A 20,423-nucleotide genomic window follows, 5' to 3' on the forward strand; every position below is an offset into this window, starting at 1 on the left:
CCACCAAATAAAAAGATATCACAGGTCTAAGATGGCAATACATATTTACGACGCTATCTTCTGGACCACAGACTAGAACCCTTAGTTAACATTCATTTTGGAAGCCTCTAGACTAAACTATTAGTTTCAGATTTCAAAAGTGTGTGGATTCAACTTAGGATTACTTTTTCCCCACTTACTAATATGTATAAAATTGTTTATATAGTGAAATCATATATATATTTTTTTTTTGAAACAAATGAAATCATATTTCATAAACATGAAACTTGGGGGTTCTCAACAATACTATAATAATTTCATTAGACCTTAATAGTTGCCTAAGCGTCAGATGTTTAAAGGTAAATTTCTTTTTTGAACACAGTTTAAAGGTAAATTAAACAAAAAAAGCTTGTGGATAAAAATAAAAAGCAAGTCTAAATTTATCTGTAAACGAGAGAGGATGAGAATAGGGATAATAATCCAAAAATTGAACAGCTAATTATGAGCTGTGAAGCGCCAAACAAGAAAGAAAACAGAGGACAAACTGATCTGTTTTTGTACGGCTCTTAAATTTTAAATAAGAACTAAAAACATGCAGAGTCGTGTCTGAATTGATAAAGCGGTAATAAAACCACCAAGGAGAGGAAAAAAGAAAGGGCCCCGTTAAGGCGCGTGGATTCTCAGCCGTCCGTTTCGTAACCGTAGTTTCCACGCGCCCCTCGGTGATTTTTTTGCGCAGGTGTTGTTTGTTTGTTTGGCGGTGATGAACAAGAAAATATCTTTGTAATAATAATTGACGGAAAGAAAAAAAGTGAGCAACAAAAATAAATATCCAATTAATTTATTTTCTTCAAAAGATCTTTTGTCGTGTTCCCTTGTTTCGAGAGTGTGTTTGTGTTTATATAATGAGAAGAGATCTGTGATCTGTTTTGAAGCTTCTCTATAGAGTTTCTTCTCCCGCTGGTTAGAGGAAGGAGGAGACTTTTATATATATTCTCATAATTGAGTTAATTTTGATTTAACTTGCTCTAACGGTTCGGTCAGAATCAAGATTCTAGCTTAGCTCGTTTGAAGGAGGTATGTTCTTGTTTCTTAACATTTTCTCTATTCATCGGTTTTGAATTATCTAGTGTTTGATCTCGACCATTGTTTGTTTTTCTGTATTGCGTGAGGAACAAAACGATTATGGTTAAAGTGTTTCACGGAATCTTGAAAAAAGTTTCAAAGATATGTTATGATTCTTGATCGTAAATAAAGGTTTTAAAAACATTTGTGAAATGATAATGGATTATTCATAGAATTTTTATTGTGTGAAGTAAAAGCAAAGATCTCTGTATTTAACTTATAATCAAAAGTTTCAATTGGTTTTGCTTCAGGGAGGGAAAAGATAAAAAGGAGAAATGGTGATGGCTTGTGTTGATCTTCAAAAAGCTACTGATTCTTCTTCTGTACCGATCCCTCCACCTCTTCCTTCAAAATCTGATGGTCAGCAAAAAAGATACCGCAACGATGTAGCTCCAGAGCACACCTGCGTTCCTACAGCAACAAAAGATATGTGGGATCGTCTTTTCAACGACGGATACAAAGCTAATGTTGTCATCTACACTGATAATGGCGGCATCGTCTATGCTCATGCCAACATCATTGTAATGCTCTCTCCTTCAAAACCTTCTCTTGATCGTTGTTTGCCGCCGCCTAGATTTTGAGAGCTATAGACAATTTAGCTAGAGACTATAGACAATTTAGTAAATGTTTATATATTTATTTTTAATATAAATTCTGAAGTCTATAAATATATATCATTTTTCAAAAGATTTGGAGGCTATTAGGCCAATGCTTCACCAGCTCAAGGCCGGCCCTTGGTTGTGTAGTTTGGATCTCTTGACTAAAGTTTTTTTTTCTGATGAAATTTAACAGGGGACTGCTTCAAGTGTGATCAAAGGCATGTTGAAGCAAGCCAAAAAACATGGAAAGTGGTATACAATCTCGATCCGTGGCGTCCCTCATGAAGCTGTGCGAGTTTTCATTCGTTTCCTCTACTCTTCTTGGTACACTTCTCTATAATATTTACCTCTTCTTTTAACATTCTCTTAGTTTTTATTAAACCTGACTTTCTTTCTTTTTTTGTAGCTATAAGAAAGAAGAGATGAATGAGTACATCATGCACTTGCTGCTTCTGTCTCACGCGTACGTGGTTCCTCAGCTGAAACGGGTCTGCGAATGGCATCTAGAACATGGTTTGCTCACCACTGAGAACGTAATCGACGTCTTCCAGCTTGCCCTGCTATGTGATTTCCCTCGGCTCAGCGTTATATCTCACCGTACGATCATGAAACACTTCAAGGAGCTTTACGCGACAGAAGCATGGACAGCTATGAAGAAAAGCCATCCCTTTCTCGAGAAAGAACTTAGAGACTCTGTCTTCATCGAAGAAAATGTAAGTTAATTAATTACATTTTGTAACTCTGGCTCGTTACCATTTTTTTTCTAAAACGTTGTTAAACATATGTGCAGGCTCGGAAAGAGAGGATCAGAAAACGCAATGAAGAGAGGATATACTCGCAGCTATACGAAGCGATGGAGGCTCTTGTTCATATATGCCGAGACGGGTGCAAAACAATAGGACCGCACGATAAAGATTTGAAACCGAACCACGCCACGTGTCACTACGAAGCTTGCAAAGGGTTGGAATCGCTGATCAGGCATTTCGCTGGATGCAAGCTTAGGGTTCCGGGAGGTTGCGTGCATTGCAAGAGAATGTGGCAACTCCTTGAGTTGCATTCACGTGTTTGCGCTGATTCTGATCAGTGTCGAGTCCCGCTATGCGGTAACTTTAAGGAGAAGATGGAGAAACAGAGCAAGAAGGATGAGGTTAGATGGAAACTTCTGGTGAAGAATGTGTTAGGTTCTAAGAAAATCGGAGCCTCTCCTTTCTTTCTACCCGTGACCAGATCTTCCTCCACCATGTCTTAATCGTTTTCTTCAGTCCCAAGAATGGCGAGTTTTAAGCGTTTCTTGTGATCTTCTCCCTGAAAAAAAAGTGTAACATAATAAAATGAAATGAAAGAAAGATACACATTTGGTGGTCAAAATCTAAGTTGGTTGGTTATGAATGTTAGATCCGGTTTATTTATATAGAGCTTGATTACTCGTTTCGGTTTAGTGGTTTTGTTGTTTTTAACTCAGTGTCTTGTTGAGAAAGAAACGACAAAAAAAAAAGAGCAGGAATCTACCAAAGTTAAATACGACGCTACTTTGTTTTGTTATTTTTAATACCTCCAAAAATGGGAAACTGCAACGAAAAGATCGTGGTGGGAGAAAAAAGTGACGCAGAAGAGGACAAATGCAGTAAGAAAGAGAGAGACGTGTGGTACAAGCTGTACAGAAGAATCGGTCTCATTCACATCACATGTTCGTATTTCATTAAATAATATTGGAAACATCCATCGTCACAAATTCAAATCCGTGCACTCATATTACAACCATACATTTGTATGTACGTACGTTTCCTTTACAAATCTCCTTTTATTATGTACTTTCGTATTGGATTCTGATTCCTTTAGAACAAGAAAACAAGAAGAAAAAAAAAAGATGTAAACACGATTCCAACCTATCTCGTAATTCTTACTTATGTGGTCATACGACTACTAACTTTTTGAATTGGATAAAGATTATAACGTCAAAAATAAACAAAATCTCCACTAATAACCTCAAGATATTAGGATATATTTATATATATCTATCTATATTTCAACTGCCGACGAAAAAAGAAAAATTAACAAAGAAACTTATTTGTTAACGAAAATTTGATCATTGCAGTGTTTGTTCCTTCATGAACCGGCCCATATTCTCCGAGTTAACCAACTCAATATCTCCTCCGGTTTGAGAAACACCAACTTAATCCCTTGTCTCCGGTGTAAGAAACTGTACAGCCTTTTGTTTTGTGTGTTTCATCACGTAGAAGAGTTGCTGCTGTGTTCATTATCTGAGCTTGTATCTTCTTGTCTTGATTTATACCTATGAAGAACCGGTAACGAAGCTGTAGCTGAAATCCTGAACGATCTAGCTGAAGCCGAACCCATCGCTGACGACATTTCCTGCATCGTCTTAACTTCTTTACAAACGTTATCAAGAACTCCCAGAAAATCTCTCACGACCATGAAGATTCTCAAAGGATGTGCTTCTTCTTTTGCAGCGTCTCCGTGGAAATACTCCGTTACTTCTTTAACCATTGATAGAGCTTTTCTTTCTCCTCCTTTGATTTTTCGGATCTCTTCTTCTGCATCTTTGAGAAACGTTTTCATCGAATCAAAGAACTTCCCTGGAGTTGTTGTTGTCTCTGTCTTGACAAAAGCTCGGAGTTTCTCAAGACCCGTCTCGAGCTTTGTCACGTACCCACTCAGTACGTCGGAATCCATTCCGGCTGATTTTTTTACGTTTGCCAGATCTCTACTCAGTCCAGCCACGACTTGTAATCCTTGCTTTCTGAAACCGTCTTTGTTTTCATGGAGGATGGTTTCATCTATTGTTGTTGTGGTTGCCTCGGATTTTGTGATTTCTTGGACGACAAAGTGAAGCAATGTGGTTTTGCCGTCAACTCCTTTTATGTCCACGAGTTTTAAAAGAGTATCGAGTTTGAAGGCTTTGGCTTCTCCACGATTTGTGCCAACGTTCATTCTGTTTCCTGTCATTAGAACAGCTTCGAGGAGCTTAAGGAATAGCCTGCTTGCTTTTAATTCTAAGCTTGCTTCCTACAAAAGCAAACAAGGGGTTGAGACTATCAAGACAAATTCATTTGAGAGATTGAATCATTTAGCGAGTGACTAACTAACCTCTAGTGTCTGGAAAGAGTTCCTTAGATACTTGACTTCTGCATCAAAATTGGCTCTATACAACATTGCTTCAACTCGTTTGAATGCAAAAGGGATATCGAGAATGGTTTTAAGGAATCTTTCAGCTGTTCCTAGTTTTGAGACATCGCCAGAGTACTCTCGGAGTTTTATCTCTTCTTCCTTTGTTGGAGCCATCTTCACCAAAGTCTCTAGAAGTTCTGCACCTAAGCTCTCGGGATTACCTGTTACCGTGCCACAAGTTTAATTAGATTGAAATAATAGGAACGAAAATTTAAATGCATCTTACAGAACAATTCATAAGGAAATCAATTTATGTTTTTCAGAATCTTAATAAGTTTCAAGTATATAGCTCTACATCATGCTTGCTACCCCTGTAAATTAAAGGATTAGTTTTTTTTTTGAGAAGTTGCGCAATCATGTAAGAAGCAATATAAAGCAGATAAAATCATTTCCTATGTCATTGTTCTTTGAAATGATTGTAGCTTGTGGCCAAAGCCTCTTTAGTATTATTATTTATCCTTTTACCACCAATACCTCTTATGAGCATCTCTATTACTATTCCTACTAACAGAAAGATTTCCATTAACCCATCACCGCATCAATACTCAAAACGCTATGTGTCTAATAGAGGAACCTATAAAACTTATAACGATCAAGGCAAAGGCCAATTGGTACTTGGTGCAAATGGAACTTTACCCTAAGTAACGAATTAAAATGGAGACAAAAACTTACCATCTAAAAGAGCTTCTGACACTTCCTCACGAGTTACATTCAGTGCTCTTAAGAGGATTGCAATGTTCTGCGATTTCTTTGGATCAAGTACTCTGTTCTCATTCTCGGCTGGAGGCATCACTGACCTTCTCACAGGTTCCTTTGGAGCTGAACTTGCTGAACTGCAACCAAACAGATGCTCCATCCGATCTTCGTTCACTCTGTTTAATAATACCACAAAGATTCAAAATAGTTATTGAAAAGGCAAATTCAAACGTATGTTTAACAAAGACAATAAATACGCACTGGAATGAGCTTGATTTGAGCTGGTCCCAAACTGTGGCACGATCAGAGCTCGCGCGTACTTTGTCCCAGTGGAGTGGCTTTAACTTTGGCTTGCTTGGATCCGTGTCCCCGTCGGCTGATACACTTTTGGCCTCTTCAACAGCTTTCGATTGAGGACTTGGAGTCTTGAATGCTAATTTTCTTGATTGATCGTCTGGCTTCGTTGCTTCTGGATTGCTGAGCTTTCGAGGTATCTGGAAATCTCTTGGCCGTATCTGAGGAGGCGGAGGAGGACGAGGAGGAGGAGGTGGTGGTGGAGGTGGGGTATAGAGTGGCGGAGGTGGAGGTGGATGTGGCGTATGGAGTGGAGGAGGAGACCTCCGTGGTGACACTCGTGTGCTGAGAGGTGACTTATCCTGAGTAATCGCCTGAAACGCCGCTCTATTCGGCGGAGGAGGAGGCTGAGAGAACTTAGGCTTGTTCTGTGGATAAGGATCAGTTTCCAAGCCCCTTAGTGGTGGAGATTGTATTGGCGGCGGTTTCTGCTTTATCGACGGAATGATAACGTGCTTCATCTCCGGCGACCTAGATCCAAACTTCGACTTCGGAGAAGTCCTCTTCGAGTGAGGAATCGATCCTGAGGAATGGCCGTTGCTGTTGGCTGACCGAGGAAACGCCGTGTAGTAACCGTCGTCGCTGCTGATAGCAGATCCATGCGGCGTGTAAAACGCGGTGCCGCGGCATTCTTCGTCGGAAGACGACGTAGAAGGAGACAAGGCGGAGGGAGAGTTTTCAGACGGTTGCGGCGGTTTAGCTAACGGTGGAAGCGGTTGAAGCTCAGGACTCGGCCGGTATCGATCTGATCTCGTAACCGAATTTAATTTCCGGTACGGAGAAGTATTAACCGGTCCAATAGATTCACTTGCCGGTTCGCGGCTCGGTTCAACGGTTCCCATATAGAGAAACGTGGAAGACGTCGGTGGAAGCGGATCTTCCTGGAATCTTCGAGAACCGCCATCGCCTCCTCTGCTAACGAGTTTCTGAGTGTCGCTTGCGTGTTTAGCTTTGTGGCGATACAAGAAGAAAGCTAGAGCTGAGAGCATACCGAGCGTGACGACTCCAACGGATATGACGATCGCAAATTTCTTCCCAGGCTTCGCCTGCTGAGTAGTAGCCGTCGGAATCGGTAATCCGCCATTGGCGTCGGAGGAAGCAGGAGGCGGCGGAGGAGGAGGAGGGAGCTGAGACTGGTCAGGCGTGGAAGGATTCTCTGGGAAAAATGGCTGATCGGGAGCGTCGGGAGGAGGCGGCGTGGACTGGAAAACTGGAGGAGGAGGAGGAGAAGCATCCGGGAAGAGCGGCTGATGGAGAATTCGTCGATGAATCTCGTTAACTTCACCAACGGAGAAAGAGGATACAGAGAAGGAGGAGAAAAAAAGCAAGAAGAAGAAGAATCTCGAATGAAGAAAACTCATGGTGAATTTTGGTTAACTGTTTTACAATCCTTCTCTCTCTCTAAGTTCATCTTCTTCCTTCTTGCTTCTTCCTGCCTTTTTTTGGAGGCTTGTTGTATCTTCAATGAGAAAAGGTTAGTGGAACAAAAAGAAAACAAAAAAGGGGAAAGTAAAGAGCAGAGGAGAGGAAGCGAAAGTTCGTTTCGTTTCAAGATCTGAGATTTAAGCTGCTGAGTCAGCATTCCGGGATCGTTTAATCTACTTTTACCTCCTTTAATTTTCCGTTAATTAGTTGTTAATTATCCGTAATAAAAAAAACTGGTCGCATTATTTGTGCGCGGCAAACATGGTAAAAACAAATAAATAATTCGATTAAATTACTAGTCAATTTGGAGGTAAAAGACGTTAAAATGAAGAATAGACAGCCACACATTTCACATCCACCGTCGGGGACATTGACTACTAATCATAATAAAATCCAACCTTGTAATTAAACTGTGAATGGACTTTCATTGTTATGGTGTGCGTTACATTAGATTTCATTTTTGCAATACGACCCAGCATATTATATTTGGAAGTCCGTGCCACGTGAGATTCAACAACCAGTGAAAGACGAAAATGTCCTTATATATCAGTATTAATTTAACAGAGAATGTGACTGTCCTTCTCCGTCCCACGTAGAAATTTCCGATTCTGCTTCGTTGATACCAAGACGGAGGAAAAAGACACGTACATACCATTCCACCATCAGCTTTTCGGTTTTATTGTATCTTATTAACTAATTAATAATATTAAATCTACAATTACAATTACAAAGAATTAAAACTTATGTTCTAAATCAAATAACAATAACTAAAAGCCAATCCAATGTGGTCCAGTCCATCGTAGATGACACTATGGGCCAACATTTGCAATTTGTGCTTGGGAATTTAAAACGGAGTTTCGAGAAATAAAACAAGATTTACTTTAACTCTGCCTACAACTAATTTCAGAGACAAAGGACATGTTTTCCTTTACGTGAAATGGTTGATACGTATAAGTCAGGTTTATGACGAGTGAGTCTATATTAAAAACAAAAAATTATGTGTTATGAAAAGGGAGAAAAAGAAGACCCATACAATGTAATCTTGGAATAAAGTGACACAACGGGCTCAACGTTACATCTCTATCTTTTTTTATCTTTATCTTTTTTTGCTTTTATTCTTTCAATTTTCTTTTCTTTCTGTCTTTTTGGGGTAAAAGAAAATAAATGGTTTATAGATCCACCGACTCCTAGACTATTGTTTATATTTATTAATGGCAATTGACAAGTGTAGAACCAAGGGAAGGGTCAAGCACACGCTCTCTTTTTTTTTTTCTCTCAAGTTGAAATTCATTCATAATCGAAATACCAAAATTCATACAAAAGTTGACACCAAAACGAAATATCCCCATAACCAAACGCTATAAGCACACGCTCTCTAGCGTTTTGCTTTCTCCATTCTCTTTTTCATTTTTAGCACATCTTTCTCAGTATCTTTCATCTTTATACCTTTTTCATTCTCATTTGCTGGGGATGCCAATCTCTTTTACTCTAGTAGTTTACAAGCGCACGTTAGTAACAATACATACGAGATGCTCAGTCTTAATTATAGTATTGTCTAAAGAGGGATTGTATAAATTGTATTCTTACCTCTTTTGAGCATACTTCTAACTCTTGGCTGCCTTGTGTGAGAATCGGTTTAATACATTGTCAATAAGTAGAACTAATATTCCTCTTGGCCAAAAAGGAAAAAAAAAAACAAATTCCAGAGACAAAAGAAAGGCTTTCTTCTGTCCCACGTAACATAAACTCTACCAAACACTTAAGGCTTAAGATAAATAATTCCTCAACACATCTGTAATCATTTTTCTATCATTATTGTCACTCTTTGATATTTTTTTATACAGCATATGTTATATAGTATTTTTTTCCTACAGCGTATGTTTTAGTACATTCTTTTTTTTTAAAGAATAGTACATTCTTAAGTTATTGAATTAATAAAAAGAGTTTCATGATTTCAATTCTAAACTTTTAGTTTCAAGTTAATATAATGTTATTGCATTTTGTTGCAAAGGTTTCACCAACGACTATACACCTAAATCGAGTTTATATATTTTATTTTTAAATTACTTGATGTAGTTAAGAGAGAATAACGTTGTATAAACCATTAGAAGCATGTAATGAACTAATGATACCGACAGACCCGAGAAGATAGTGGGTCGAATGGGTCAATGCTTGGATTTTAAAGTCGGTGTCGTTTTCTTATTTGTTAGCTTTCTTTAATTATCTGGTTAAATATTAATTATTGGGGGTAATCATGATAAAGCTACCAGACAAAGCCCTTCATAGTGTTGTTGTCATAATGATTGTGACGGGATCATGCAAAACGTTCAAAGCAATTTTAGAATCCCACACCACTTCACTCAATAATACAAGCCTCACCACAGCCTTTCTAATAAAATAAGTCCAAATGGAATCAAATTGGGAATATTAAGTTATTGTTTAGAAGAAAAAACTTTCCTCTTTAAAAGAAACAAAAATGACTAAATATTGGATAAAGTGAACCACCAATGGTTGAGTTAGCCCAAAGTATAGGGCTGTATTTAAGGGCCAAAATAAAGCCCATTTTTCCTGAGTCCAATAACAATTTAATTCACTTTTCTTTGGGCTTTGCTTTACGTGAGAAGTAGAAAAATAAAAACAAAAAATTTATCAGAGCCAGGTTTCGATCCTGGGACCTGTGGGTTATGGGCCCACCACGCTTCCGCTGCGCCACTCTGATATTTGTTGATGATGTTGTATTTGTTTTTATACTTTGTAACTTAAACCTTTTGCCTAGTTTGGTTGGTTGTTCTATCATGTAGGTCTCTATTACGAACTGATCACTAATGAAATTTCTATTTTGTATTTGTTAACTTTTTCGAATATTCATAAGACTGTTTCTACGTGTAGGCATTAAATCGCTTAGAAAATTTCCCAATATCTTAAGCTAAACGACAGCTTTTAGGTTCGTTGAAGTGTTTTGGCAATTGAATTGACTAAGTAGACAAAAACTCTTATGAGAACAACGACGACCGACTTCATAATGTAACAACACGAAGACTAAGACCCAGTACTCTACTTTCTTTTTATCCTCGTCAACGAAACCCAATTGTTATATTTAAAACATTATTTAAATTTCATTTTCTTTTGTTTCTTTGTTTTTATAACACATCGTTGTATTGGTTTTAAGTTGGTGATTACTGACTAGTGGGCAAGTTTCACACATACACACACATAATTAGGAATAACTATAAAAATCGTAATATACATATGCACGCAACACTTGAGAAAACCGAGTGCGTCATTTTCATTTGTGAAAAAGACAAAAACTATAAAAAAAGACTTTAAGAAAGTTGTTTTTCTTTCTAAATAACCAAATAAAGTTTCGGATCGATCAAACAGAGATAATGCGTGAGACGGTGTTGCATCGACCTGTCACCGTCATGCATAGCCTGAGGCTTAAGTCTCGTAACGACTTTAACTATCCGCCGGAAATTTTCACCATTCCTATTATGCCACGTGAGCCACCAGACAGAATTTTAGCCTTCTTTAGCCAATGTAAGAACGCCAGATAAGCAATGGCACAATGCCACCACATATCACTAAACAGAGTGGCAAAAGCCTCATCTTTTTCAATTATAAACTTTTAAATACAACTCCTAAGATATGGCACTCCGTTTAAAGAACAACTGTCTTCCTGATTAAAATTTTAATTATAGTTTTGACATTCCTAATCCTTATGTTTGGGTGGCTACCGCGAAAAGTGTAAGAACCAACATGAAAGTCGTTATATTTATTTTAAAAAAACTTTGAATATTTCCCAACCAATTGGTTAAAACTTGGTCTTCTACGTAATGAGAAACTAAAGGGGTGATGTATGCATAGAGTATAGTTGAGATGATATTTACGAAAATGCAAGTGGACAATATTTAAAAAAAAAAAAATGGGAATCATAGAAAGTAATTATAACAAACCATAGAATTGTTAAAAGTTTCTAGCTTTGAGTCTAAATATAATTAGCTTGGTATATAAACTCGGAAGTGTTTACGTAGGCATGTATATTATTTTTTTGAAACAACGTAGGCATTTGTTATAGCTGAATAGTAGTCTTTTGCAAGATATTTTACTATCATTCTTTGAAATTTCTCAAGTTTAGCAATTTCTAAGCTACAAACAATGCATTGACTTGGTAAATGAAAATGATGCTAATATTCCAAAATTAATGACAACATAATACATAAAATAAAGGAGTTTAATGGATTGAAGAAAGCAAGAGCAGCACCACTTGATCACTCATAGCCCACGTTCCCACTCTCAATCCCAATTCTAAAGATCCCTTGGGGAAATATATTAGTATAAATCAAACCAACTCCCAAAACACACAACACAACACAACACAAACACAAGACGTGCTCACAATACATCACACACTTCACTCTGTCCTCTCTTCTTAAATACCTCAAGATCACATCTGAAAATTAGAAGAAGAAAAACATTTATAAATGGCTCTTGAGACTCTCAATTCCCCGACTTCAGCCACCGCCACCGCCCGGCCTCTTCTCCGGTATCGAGAAGAAATGGAGCCGGATAATCTCGAGCAATGGGCTAAAAGAAAACGCACCAAGCGACAACGTATTGATCAGAACCATCACAATCAAGAAACCACTCCTTCGGAAGAAGAGTATCTCGCTCTTTGTCTCCTCATGCTCGCTCGTGGAACCGCCGTACAACCTCCCCTTACTCCGCCTCCGCCGTCACGTCGGTCTCCTTCCGATCACCGTGATTTCAAGTGTACGGTCTGTGGAAAATCGTTTAACTCCTACCAAGCCTTGGGTGGACACAAGACGAGTCACCGGAAACCGCCGGCGAATAACGCTAACGTTCCAAGCGGCCAAGAGCCATCTAATAACAAGAGTCACAGTAACGGTGGTTCCGTTCTTTTTAGCGGTAACGGTACTGTTAGTAACGGTGTTAATCAGAGCGGAAAGATTCACACTTGTTCAATCTGTTTCAAGTCGTTTTCGTCTGGTCAAGCATTAGGTGGACACAAACGGTGTCACTATGACGGTGGTAATAACGGAAACGGTAACGGCAGCGTGGAAGTCATGGGTGGCAGTGACGTCAGCGACGTGGATGACGAAAGATCGTCGGAACAAAGCGCGATCGGCGGCCACCGTGGATTTGACTTAAACTTACCGGCTGATCAAGTCTCGGTGGCTATTTCTTAACGTTGACTCCGTGAATATTCAAAGTCAACTTTCAAGCGGAGAATGGGGTCAGTGGCCGTGAAGCTTAACAGTCGTTTCTTACCAGTTGCTTCAGCTTGACTGAGTCTGTAATGAAAATGATTGGAGTGGACTTGCGCAATTATAGTTGCATTATTATCATATTTTTTAAAAGAAATGTTTATTTGTTGTTGGATTTGTTTATAGATAGAGGAAACAATTGGGATATCGAGTTATTTTTATAAAAGAAACTAATAACAATAATACAGAGATGGATGATTGGATCATACACGTTATTACATAGTGGAACGTTCTGTAATGCTGAAATTCTTATTTATTCTTTGCTAAATTATTTTTGCGTAAGGAGAAATTGAGCAAATATGTCATAATGAGAATTATTATGTCTCTTTTATACTTTTGCATTAATTGGTGGACATAATTACTTTCATAATAACAAAAATAATTATTAAAAATTATACTATAAAATCAGAAATATGAAAAAAAATAATACAATCATGAAAATATTTTACATGTTTTGATATAAAAAATTCAATTCCAAAATCAATTTGGATATATTGATCTAGATTTGTTATAATGTATATTATATCCTTTTTACAAAGATAATTTAGACGTTCTAATTTAACCAAATTGCTTTGTTATTTATATACAATATATGTTTAGTAGTAGGAAAATCTAGAAAACGTTTACCTTTTATTTTATCCTTTATTATATCCCAGATAAAACTTCTAATTCATAGTCTAGAGAATTTAAAACTACCCTATGAAATGGGTCCATTTTCATGCTTACAAACCTTGGATTGAATTTTTAGTAAATATGCATTTTATTTTCTTTCTTATAGACGGATGCTAAAGCCCAAACTAAATATTCAAGAGTATTTATTCGTAATAGATATGGAATAAATAACTAGAGCACAATTTTCTTAAAACAAAAATGATGTAACTAGTTTCGAATTAACAAAATAGATTAAATTGATGAAAATATCGAACTACAAGTTTAAGAAACGAAACAAGATGAAAAACTACAAAAGAAAGAACAAAGTTTAAATGTTTGAGAGAGAGATGTCGAGTGTGTGTGATGGTTTCCATCTTCCTCTCGTCTTCGTCCCCCTTTATACTCTTTCTTGTTTCTTCGTCCTATTTCCCTCCTCGACTTACTCATTCAACTCCCGCTAATCTCGGGATCTCCTCATTTCCCCTAGACAGAGTCAATGTTTATGGTCGAACTTGAACACCAGCTTGTGTCTTTGGCTTATCTGCATGATTCGTCTGTCTGAGCCTCGACCTAAATGCTAAATTGGGTCCCAACACACACACACACACCCACCCTAAAAAGAAGATGAGGAAGATGCGTTCATAATAGAAAATATTTCGAGCTCTAACAATTACAGAAACAAGACATGTGAAACAAGCTATCAAACAAACTTGGTAAAATATAGGAAAACAACAAATCAAAATTTGTGAAAGTAATTGTTAGAGCTCGAAATATTTTAACAAACTTGTATAGAATAATTCTGCTATAAATTCAACTCTAATATATTTTTTCAGTTGTTGAGTGTCCATACAGTTTTTTTTCTAGTATATCATAAAGCCTTTGTTTCATGTTGAAGGTTGAGTTGTGAATGTACAAAACGTTTGTGAAAGTATTTGTCATCATCATCTCTGTTTGCTCAAATCCAAAGTATTTACATGGGTCTTTCGAACCTAATTTTCTTCTGCAAACAAGAAGGCCTTTCACCATTGTAAAATCTTCATGTGTTAATAGCGTAATTAAGCAGATAAATTTTTTTAAAAAGATTCTCGGCTGAAAATCTTTATATATAAAGTACAGTTTGCTTCACTCTAATGAAACCACATCAGATTACAGCTAGATAAGTCAAGTCTTCTGGTCGTGACACGTGTCCCGCTTCTCCCAAAACGCAGCACTTCATTTATTCAGAATTCGGATGGGCTTGACAATCTTGTCGGCTTTTGTTATAAACGTATATCTTCAGGGTTTTGGGCTAATAATTTTGTATATCGTAGGCAGCCCCATGCCTGTTATCGGGAACCCTAATGCAAAAACATCAGTCTTCATCTTCAACCATTTCTAGGGTTCTTAACGTTTTGCAACTTCTGATTTTTAAAAACGATCATGGCGTTTCGACTGGGTTACGGGAACCTATTAATCACGCCAGTATCTGGTCTAATCCTTCGTTCATATCGATTCCGCTGGAGTTCTTATGGTGCATGGAAAACCTGAACCGTTACGGACTGTTCAATCGTCATCATTAGCGACCTTCTTATTCCTTCTCTCCCCCCCCCCACTCCTTCTACAATTTCTCATTCACTGCATCATCTAGATCTGCTCCCGGTGAATATGCATCTATAAATAGAGATAAGTTTTGATACCGTAAACTTGATCCTTTCATCCCTCACAATCATAATAACTCTTACAACTTTCTTTCAGCATAATGGTGAACTCCTCTCTCCTCCTTTCTGACTTGAAGGTCGGGCATTCAAGCAGCTTTTTGATTACCATGGTGTTCAGCCATTGAATTTTGTTTTCATTAATGGTGAGTTTCAGTTATTGATTTGGTGATGAAACGCAAGCATATAATGATTGAATTCTTATCGGTTTGAAATTCTTTCAGATAATAATACTGATATCTTGGAGTTTCCATTTAAGAAGAGTAAAAAAAAAATCCCAAACAGTAAGAATTGATCTTTATGATTTGCTTCTCACTCAGCTTAGGGCTTCAGAATAGTTGACATTGTTCTTTGATTTGATTTTTGGGTTGTTCTAAGTTTTGTTTATGTTTCTTCTTGGTGTTGGTCCATTGTGATTGAAGAAACAACTCAATTATGTTCTTCTCTGCAGGATCTCAACTGTGGCAGTAGAATCTTCTTATGGCTGAGTAAAAATCACACCTCTGATACGTGGGATGCAATCCATCCTCCTGTGGTGTTTCAGTACAAACGCAAGGCCCACAAGGCCTGAGCGGTGAGACTGACATTTGGCCCAGAAGTGTTGGAATGGATGGGCAAGTTCTAGAAGAATAAGGAGCTGATGACCTGTACAAACGGTTACGAGCTGCACATGGGGTGTCGTCTCATGAGTAAGCAAAGGGCGTGAGGGCATTGGCTTATAAATAAGGAATAAGGTTGTTAGAGAATATTATCAAGTTGTTGATCATCTTTTGCATGGGGAGAGTGAGAAACTCCTGAGAAAAACTCGCTTTGTACCCTTTCTTTGATCAATACAACGTACTCTTTTCTTTGATTTCATTGTTCTTTTACATTTGATACCTAAAACATATCAATTTGGTATCAGAGCCTTGCGATCCGAGGGAGATGGCACCAAAGAAATCAGATCCGAAGGTGAATATGGAGCAGATCCAGCAGCAGATGACCAAACTTGTGGTGACGGAGATGGAGCAGACGCGTGGCCGGGTTGACTCCATCGAACAAACACTTCAGACGATGCAGACCCAGATGTCCGATGTGTTTGGCCGTTGGGAAGCGAAGATGAAGGATAAGGAAGACGCGAAGCAGAAATTACTCGAGAAGGCTCGCGGGAAGCAGATCGTGGGGGAAGACGAACGCACGGAGGGTTCGAACGCGCGAAAGGGTGATATCGAGATCGGTGAGCTGAGTCAGTTGGCGGATCAGTCACCGATCACCGCGCGTGATGAGCGTTTCGAAAACCGACGCTTCTCGCGTCGCAGATCTGAGTACTCGGAGGGACCGTATGGCGGTCGCGATCGTTCGCTGACTCGGAGGTTGGAGTTACCGGTGTTCGAGGGCGAAGGAGCGGACAGCTGGGTACTGAAGGTGGAGCAGTACTTTGAGGTGGCGGAATACTCGGAGGAGGAGAAGATGCGTCACGTCCGAACATGTTTTGACGGTGACGCTTTGTTGTGGTATCGCTGGGAGCGAGAGCGAAACCCATTTCGGAGTTGGAGCCAGATGAAGCTTCGGGTGTTAGAACAATACTCCACCAACCGCGATACGTCGGCGGGGGAGAGGTTGTTGACACTCCGACAGACGGGATCGGTTTGAGATTATTGTCGCGATTTTAAAAACTTAGCCATGAACGCACCAGAGTTGAGTGAAGAGGTGTTGGAGCTAGCGTTTATGGTTGGTTTGAAATCGAAGATTCGAGCTGGAGTGAAGATGTTTGAGCCAAGGGGACTCCAAAAGATGATGGAGATGGCCAAGAAGGTGGAAGACTGGTCCGCAGAGGAGGAGCCGGCGTCGGGCAAGGGTAGCAAACCCAATAACGGGGCCCAATCGGGAGTATCGACTAAGCCCAGTTATGGGGGTTTCGGCTCAAATAAGCCCAAGACCGTTCCGGCCCAAACAAACCCTAGTACGAAGGTAACCACGGGGAAGGGAACGACGACTCACGGAAGGTTGAAACCGCCCTTCCGACGTCTAACACCGGAGGAAGTAGCAAAGTGGATTGCTGAGGGTCTCTGTTTCAAATGTGATGAGAAGTTTCATCGCAATCATCTTTGCGCAAAACCAGAACTCACCGTTTTGGTAACCCACGCTAATGGAACAGAAACGGAGTTGACTGAGGAGCCGCGCGAAGTGATGGAGGAGGAGGTTGCAGATGAAGTTGAGGCGGTGGTGGCGGAGGTGTCGATCAACTCGGTGGTGGGATTGACCTCTCCGCGCACAATGAAGTTACGGGGAAGAATTGGAGGTTAGACGGTGGTGGTGTTGATCGATAGTGGCGCTTCCCACAACTTCATATCTGAGAAGTTGGTGACAAAGTTGGGGTTAGCTACTAACGATACATCACGCTATGGGGTGTTAGTGGCCGGTGGAGTGAAAGTCCAAGGGCGAGGAATTATTGAAGGGGTGGAGCTGAAATTACCTACTTGCGACATTGAGACAAGTTTCTTGCCACTGGAGTTGGGCATTTCGGACATCATCTTAGGTGTCCAATGGCTGGATACTTTGGGCGAGATGCGGGTTAACTGGAAGTTACAGCAAATGAAGGTTTGGTTGGATGAGAGATGGATTCTCATACAAGGAGAATTTGATCTCCATTCTGCCAATGTCTCCTTGAAGTCGTTGTGGAAGGCAATTGGAAAGGAGGGCGAGGGGATGATAGTGGAGTTTGGGGGGTTACAAAAGGATGAGATCGCCTTGTCAGTCCAACTTCCGGGACCGATGGAGGACCTGTTGTCTCAGTACTCACAGGTTTTCGAAGAGCCAACGGGGTTACCACCCTCTCGTGGGAAGGAGCACGGCATTGTCCTTGAGGAAGGCGCAAAACCAGTCAGCGTCAGACCCTTTCGCTACCCTCAGATACAGAAGGCGGAGATTGAGAAGCAGATTGGGTCCATGCTGGCTGCGGGTATCATTCAAGAGAGTGGGAGTCCCTTTTCAAGTCCGGTGCTGCTCGTTAAGAAGAAGGATGGCAGTTGGCGATTCTGTGTTGATTATCGAGCACTGAACCGAGTCACCGTGGCGGACAAGTTTCCCATTCCCATGATAGATCAACTCTTGGATGAGCTACACGGAGCGCAAATCTTCTCTAAACTCGACTTACGTTCCGGGTATCATCAGATCTTAGTGAAGAAGAAGGATGTGCCCAAGACAGCTTTCCGTACTCATGACGGGCACTACGAGTTTCTTGTAATGCCTTTTGGTCTCTCCAATGCGCCAGCCACGTTCCAATCTCTCATGAACCAAGTGTTCCGTCCCTTCCTGCGTAAGTTTATCTTGGTGTTCTTTGACGACATCTTGGTCTACAGAAAGACGGAAGAAGAGCACAAAGATCACTTGGAGCAGGTGCTACGCGTGTTGACTGAGCAACAGTTGTATGCTAACCGCAAAAAGTGCCAATTTGGTAGTAGACAGGTGGAGTACCTTGGTCACGTTATTTCCGGTTCAGGGGTTGCGGTGGATGCTGAGAAGGTGCGGGCAATGCTGGATTGGCCTGAACCTCGTACTATCAAGGCGCTGAGGGGTTTCCTCGGGCTAACGGGTTACTACCGTAAGTTCGTGAAACACTATGGGAGTATTGCCAGACCGCTTACGGGGCTGTTGCAGAAGGACAAATTCTTGTGGAATAAGGAGGCTACAGTGGCATTTCAAGCCTGACAAACAGCGATGACAACTGTTCCGGTACTAGCTATGCCGGATTTTGATGAGTTATTTGTGGTGGAGTCCGACGCGTCAGGTATAGGGTTGGGAGCGGTGCTGATGCAGAACCAACGACCCATTGCTTATTTCAGTCAAGCCCTCACCGACAGACAGCGTCTCAAGTCAGTCTACGAGCCTGAGCTGATGGCCATTGTATTTGCAATCCAAAAATGGCGCCACTATCTGTTGGGGCGCAAGTTTGTGGTGCGGACTGATCAGAAAAGCCTACGTTTTCTCATGGAGCAGAGGGAAGTGAATCTTGAGTACCAACGTTGGCTTACTAAGCTGTTGGGGTTTGACTTCGACATTGTCTACAAACCAGGGCTAGACAACAAAGCGGCGGATGCTCTCTCTCGTAAGGTTGAAGTGAGAGAGCTCTACGCTGTCTCTGTTTCTACCGCGTTACAACTGGAGGAAATTGCTAGCGAAGTTGATAAGGATCCTGAGTTACAGGAGATCATTCGAGCTTGGAAGCATGATCCTAGTTCACAACCCGAGTTCTCAGTGGTCCAAGGGAGGTTGCTGCGACACGGGAAGTTAGTCATACCAAAGGGATCTTCATTGGTGGGCGTAATCATGCGCGAGTATCATGACGGGAAGATGGGAAGCTATGGTGGAGTCGTTATAAAACAGAAGAGAATTGCAGAGCTGTTTTATTGGGGGGGGGGGAATGCTGACTGATATTCGGAGGTTCGTCGCTTCTTGTCAAATTTGCCAAAGACAGAAGTACTCTACCTTAGCCCCGGGAGGGTTGATGCAGCCTTTGCCTGTTCCAGAGCGGGTGTGGGAGGACGTTTCGATGGACTTTATAGAAGGTCTTCCACGCTCTAGAGGTGTTAACTCAGTGATGGTGGTCGTGGATAGACTGACTAAATACAATCACTTTGTGGGGCTCAGCCACCCGTATACTGCCACTGATGTTGCGGTGATCTTCATTCAGGAGATTGTCAAGCTTCATGGGTTTCCCCGCACTATTGTATCCGACAGGGACAAGGTCTTTACAAGTCTTTTTTGGAAAGAATTGTTTCGCTTATCGGGCATGCGTCTCTGCTTCAGTACCGCCTATCACCCCCAATCTGATGGCCAGACAGAGGTAACTAATCGCGGAATGGAAACCTATCTCAGATGCTTTGCGGGCGAGAAGCCTAAGACGTGGGCAACATACTTGGCTTGGGCAGAACTCAGTTACAATTCATCGTATCACTCTACGCTGAAGATGACTCCTTTTCGAGCTCTTTATGGACGCGATCCACCCTCGCTTATCAAATATGAAAATGGTTCGACAATCAATGATGAGTTGGAGAATCAGTTAAAGGACAGAGACGCCATTCTCCACTTGTTGAAGGAGCACTTGCACCGTGCTCAACAGGTTATGAAACAGAGGGCAGATAAGAGTCGCCGCGAAGTTGAGTTTAACGTGGGGGACTTGGTGTACGTCAAGCTCCGTCCGTACCGACAGAAATCGTTGGCAAGGAGGTTGAATGAGAAGCTGTGCGCACGTTTTTACGGGCCGTTTGCAATTGAGGCTCGCATTGGTAAGGTGGCTTACCGCCTGAAGTTACCAGCGGATTCTAAGATCCATGCCACTTTTCACATCTCGCAGCTGAAGAAAGCAGTAGGGGAGCCTGCGGATTTTACTCCATTTCCACCTCAGCTCACAAGTGAAGGGGAAATGGTAGTTGAACCTGAGCGGG

At 40.6% G+C, this 20,423-nt stretch overlaps 3 protein-coding genes and 1 non-coding gene across 5 annotated transcripts; 2 read left to right on the forward strand and 2 right to left on the reverse strand.

Moving 5' to 3' along the window:
* Nucleotides 1–560: 560 nt before the first annotated feature.
* Nucleotides 561–3,141, forward strand: LOC103874049 (BTB/POZ and TAZ domain-containing protein 4). The gene is made up of 6 exons (XM_033273633.1): nucleotides 561–790; nucleotides 915–1,056; nucleotides 1,356–1,625; nucleotides 1,897–2,027; nucleotides 2,110–2,416; nucleotides 2,494–3,141. The coding sequence occupies exons 3-6, from the start codon at nucleotides 1,380–1,382 to the stop codon at nucleotides 2,950–2,952; spliced, it is 1,143 nt and encodes a 380-aa protein (XP_033129524.1). The 5' UTR covers nucleotides 561–790; nucleotides 915–1,056; nucleotides 1,356–1,379; the 3' UTR covers nucleotides 2,953–3,141.
* Nucleotides 3,142–3,618: 477 nt separating this feature from the next.
* LOC103874050 (formin-like protein 6) lies at nucleotides 3,619–7,805 on the reverse strand. 2 transcript variants are annotated; one of them, XM_009152455.3, is made up of 4 exons: nucleotides 5,850–7,805; nucleotides 5,565–5,764; nucleotides 4,812–5,053; nucleotides 3,619–4,730 (listed from the first exon to the last, which is right to left on the reverse strand). In XM_009152455.3, the coding sequence occupies exons 1-4, from the start codon at nucleotides 7,301–7,303 to the stop codon at nucleotides 3,933–3,935; spliced, it is 2,694 nt and encodes an 897-aa protein (XP_009150703.1). In that variant the 5' UTR covers nucleotides 7,304–7,805; the 3' UTR covers nucleotides 3,619–3,932. The 2 variants fall into 2 exon arrangements, with proteins under 2 accessions (XP_009150703.1, XP_033129492.1); XM_033273601.1 differs by having other exon boundaries at nucleotides 5,565–5,758; nucleotides 6,381–7,725.
* A 2,209-nt stretch (nucleotides 7,806–10,014) lies between these two features.
* Nucleotides 10,015–10,086, reverse strand: TRNAM-CAU. The gene has a single exon. It is a non-coding gene; the product is annotated as a tRNA-Met (tRNA).
* A 961-nt stretch (nucleotides 10,087–11,047) lies between these two features.
* Nucleotides 11,048–15,848, forward strand: LOC103874051 (zinc finger protein AZF1). The gene has a single exon (XM_033273650.1). The coding sequence runs from the start codon at nucleotides 11,849–11,851 to the stop codon at nucleotides 12,572–12,574; it is 726 nt and encodes a 241-aa protein (XP_033129541.1). The 5' UTR covers nucleotides 11,048–11,848; the 3' UTR covers nucleotides 12,575–15,848.
* The last annotated feature ends 4,575 nt before the right edge of the window (nucleotides 15,849–20,423 follow it).

Source organism: Brassica rapa, chromosome A06 (assembly GCF_000309985.2).
Source record: "Brassica rapa cultivar Chiifu-401-42 chromosome A06, CAAS_Brap_v3.01, whole genome shotgun sequence".
Taxonomy (NCBI): Eukaryota; Viridiplantae; Streptophyta; class Magnoliopsida; order Brassicales; family Brassicaceae; genus Brassica; species Brassica rapa.

Bases quoted from the DNA above. Each gene is read 5' to 3' on its own strand.
- LOC103874049 (XM_033273633.1), top strand. From the start codon at position 1,380: ATGGTGATGGCTTGTGTTGATCTTCAAAAAGCTACTGATTCTTCTTCT. The intron at 1,626-1,896 runs GTAATGCTCTCT...GAAATTTAACAG, and splicing joins ATGCTCATGCCAACATCATT to GGGACTGCTTCAAGTGTGAT. The intron at 2,417-2,493 runs GTAAGTTAATTA...ACATATGTGCAG, and splicing joins CTGTCTTCATCGAAGAAAAT to GCTCGGAAAGAGAGGATCAG.
- LOC103874050 (XM_009152455.3), bottom strand. From the start codon at position 7,303: ATGAGTTTTCTTCATTCGAGATTCTTCTTCTTCTTGCTTTTTTTCTCC. The intron at 5,765-5,849 runs GTGCGTATTTAT...ATTATTAAACAG, and splicing joins CTCAAATCAAGCTCATTCCA to AGTGAACGAAGATCGGATGG. The intron at 5,054-5,564 runs GTAAGTTTTTGT...GCACGGTAACAG, and splicing joins GTCAGAAGCTCTTTTAGATG to GTAATCCCGAGAGCTTAGGT.
- LOC103874051 (XM_033273650.1), top strand. From the start codon at position 11,849: ATGGCTCTTGAGACTCTCAATTCCCCGACTTCAGCCACCGCCACCGCC.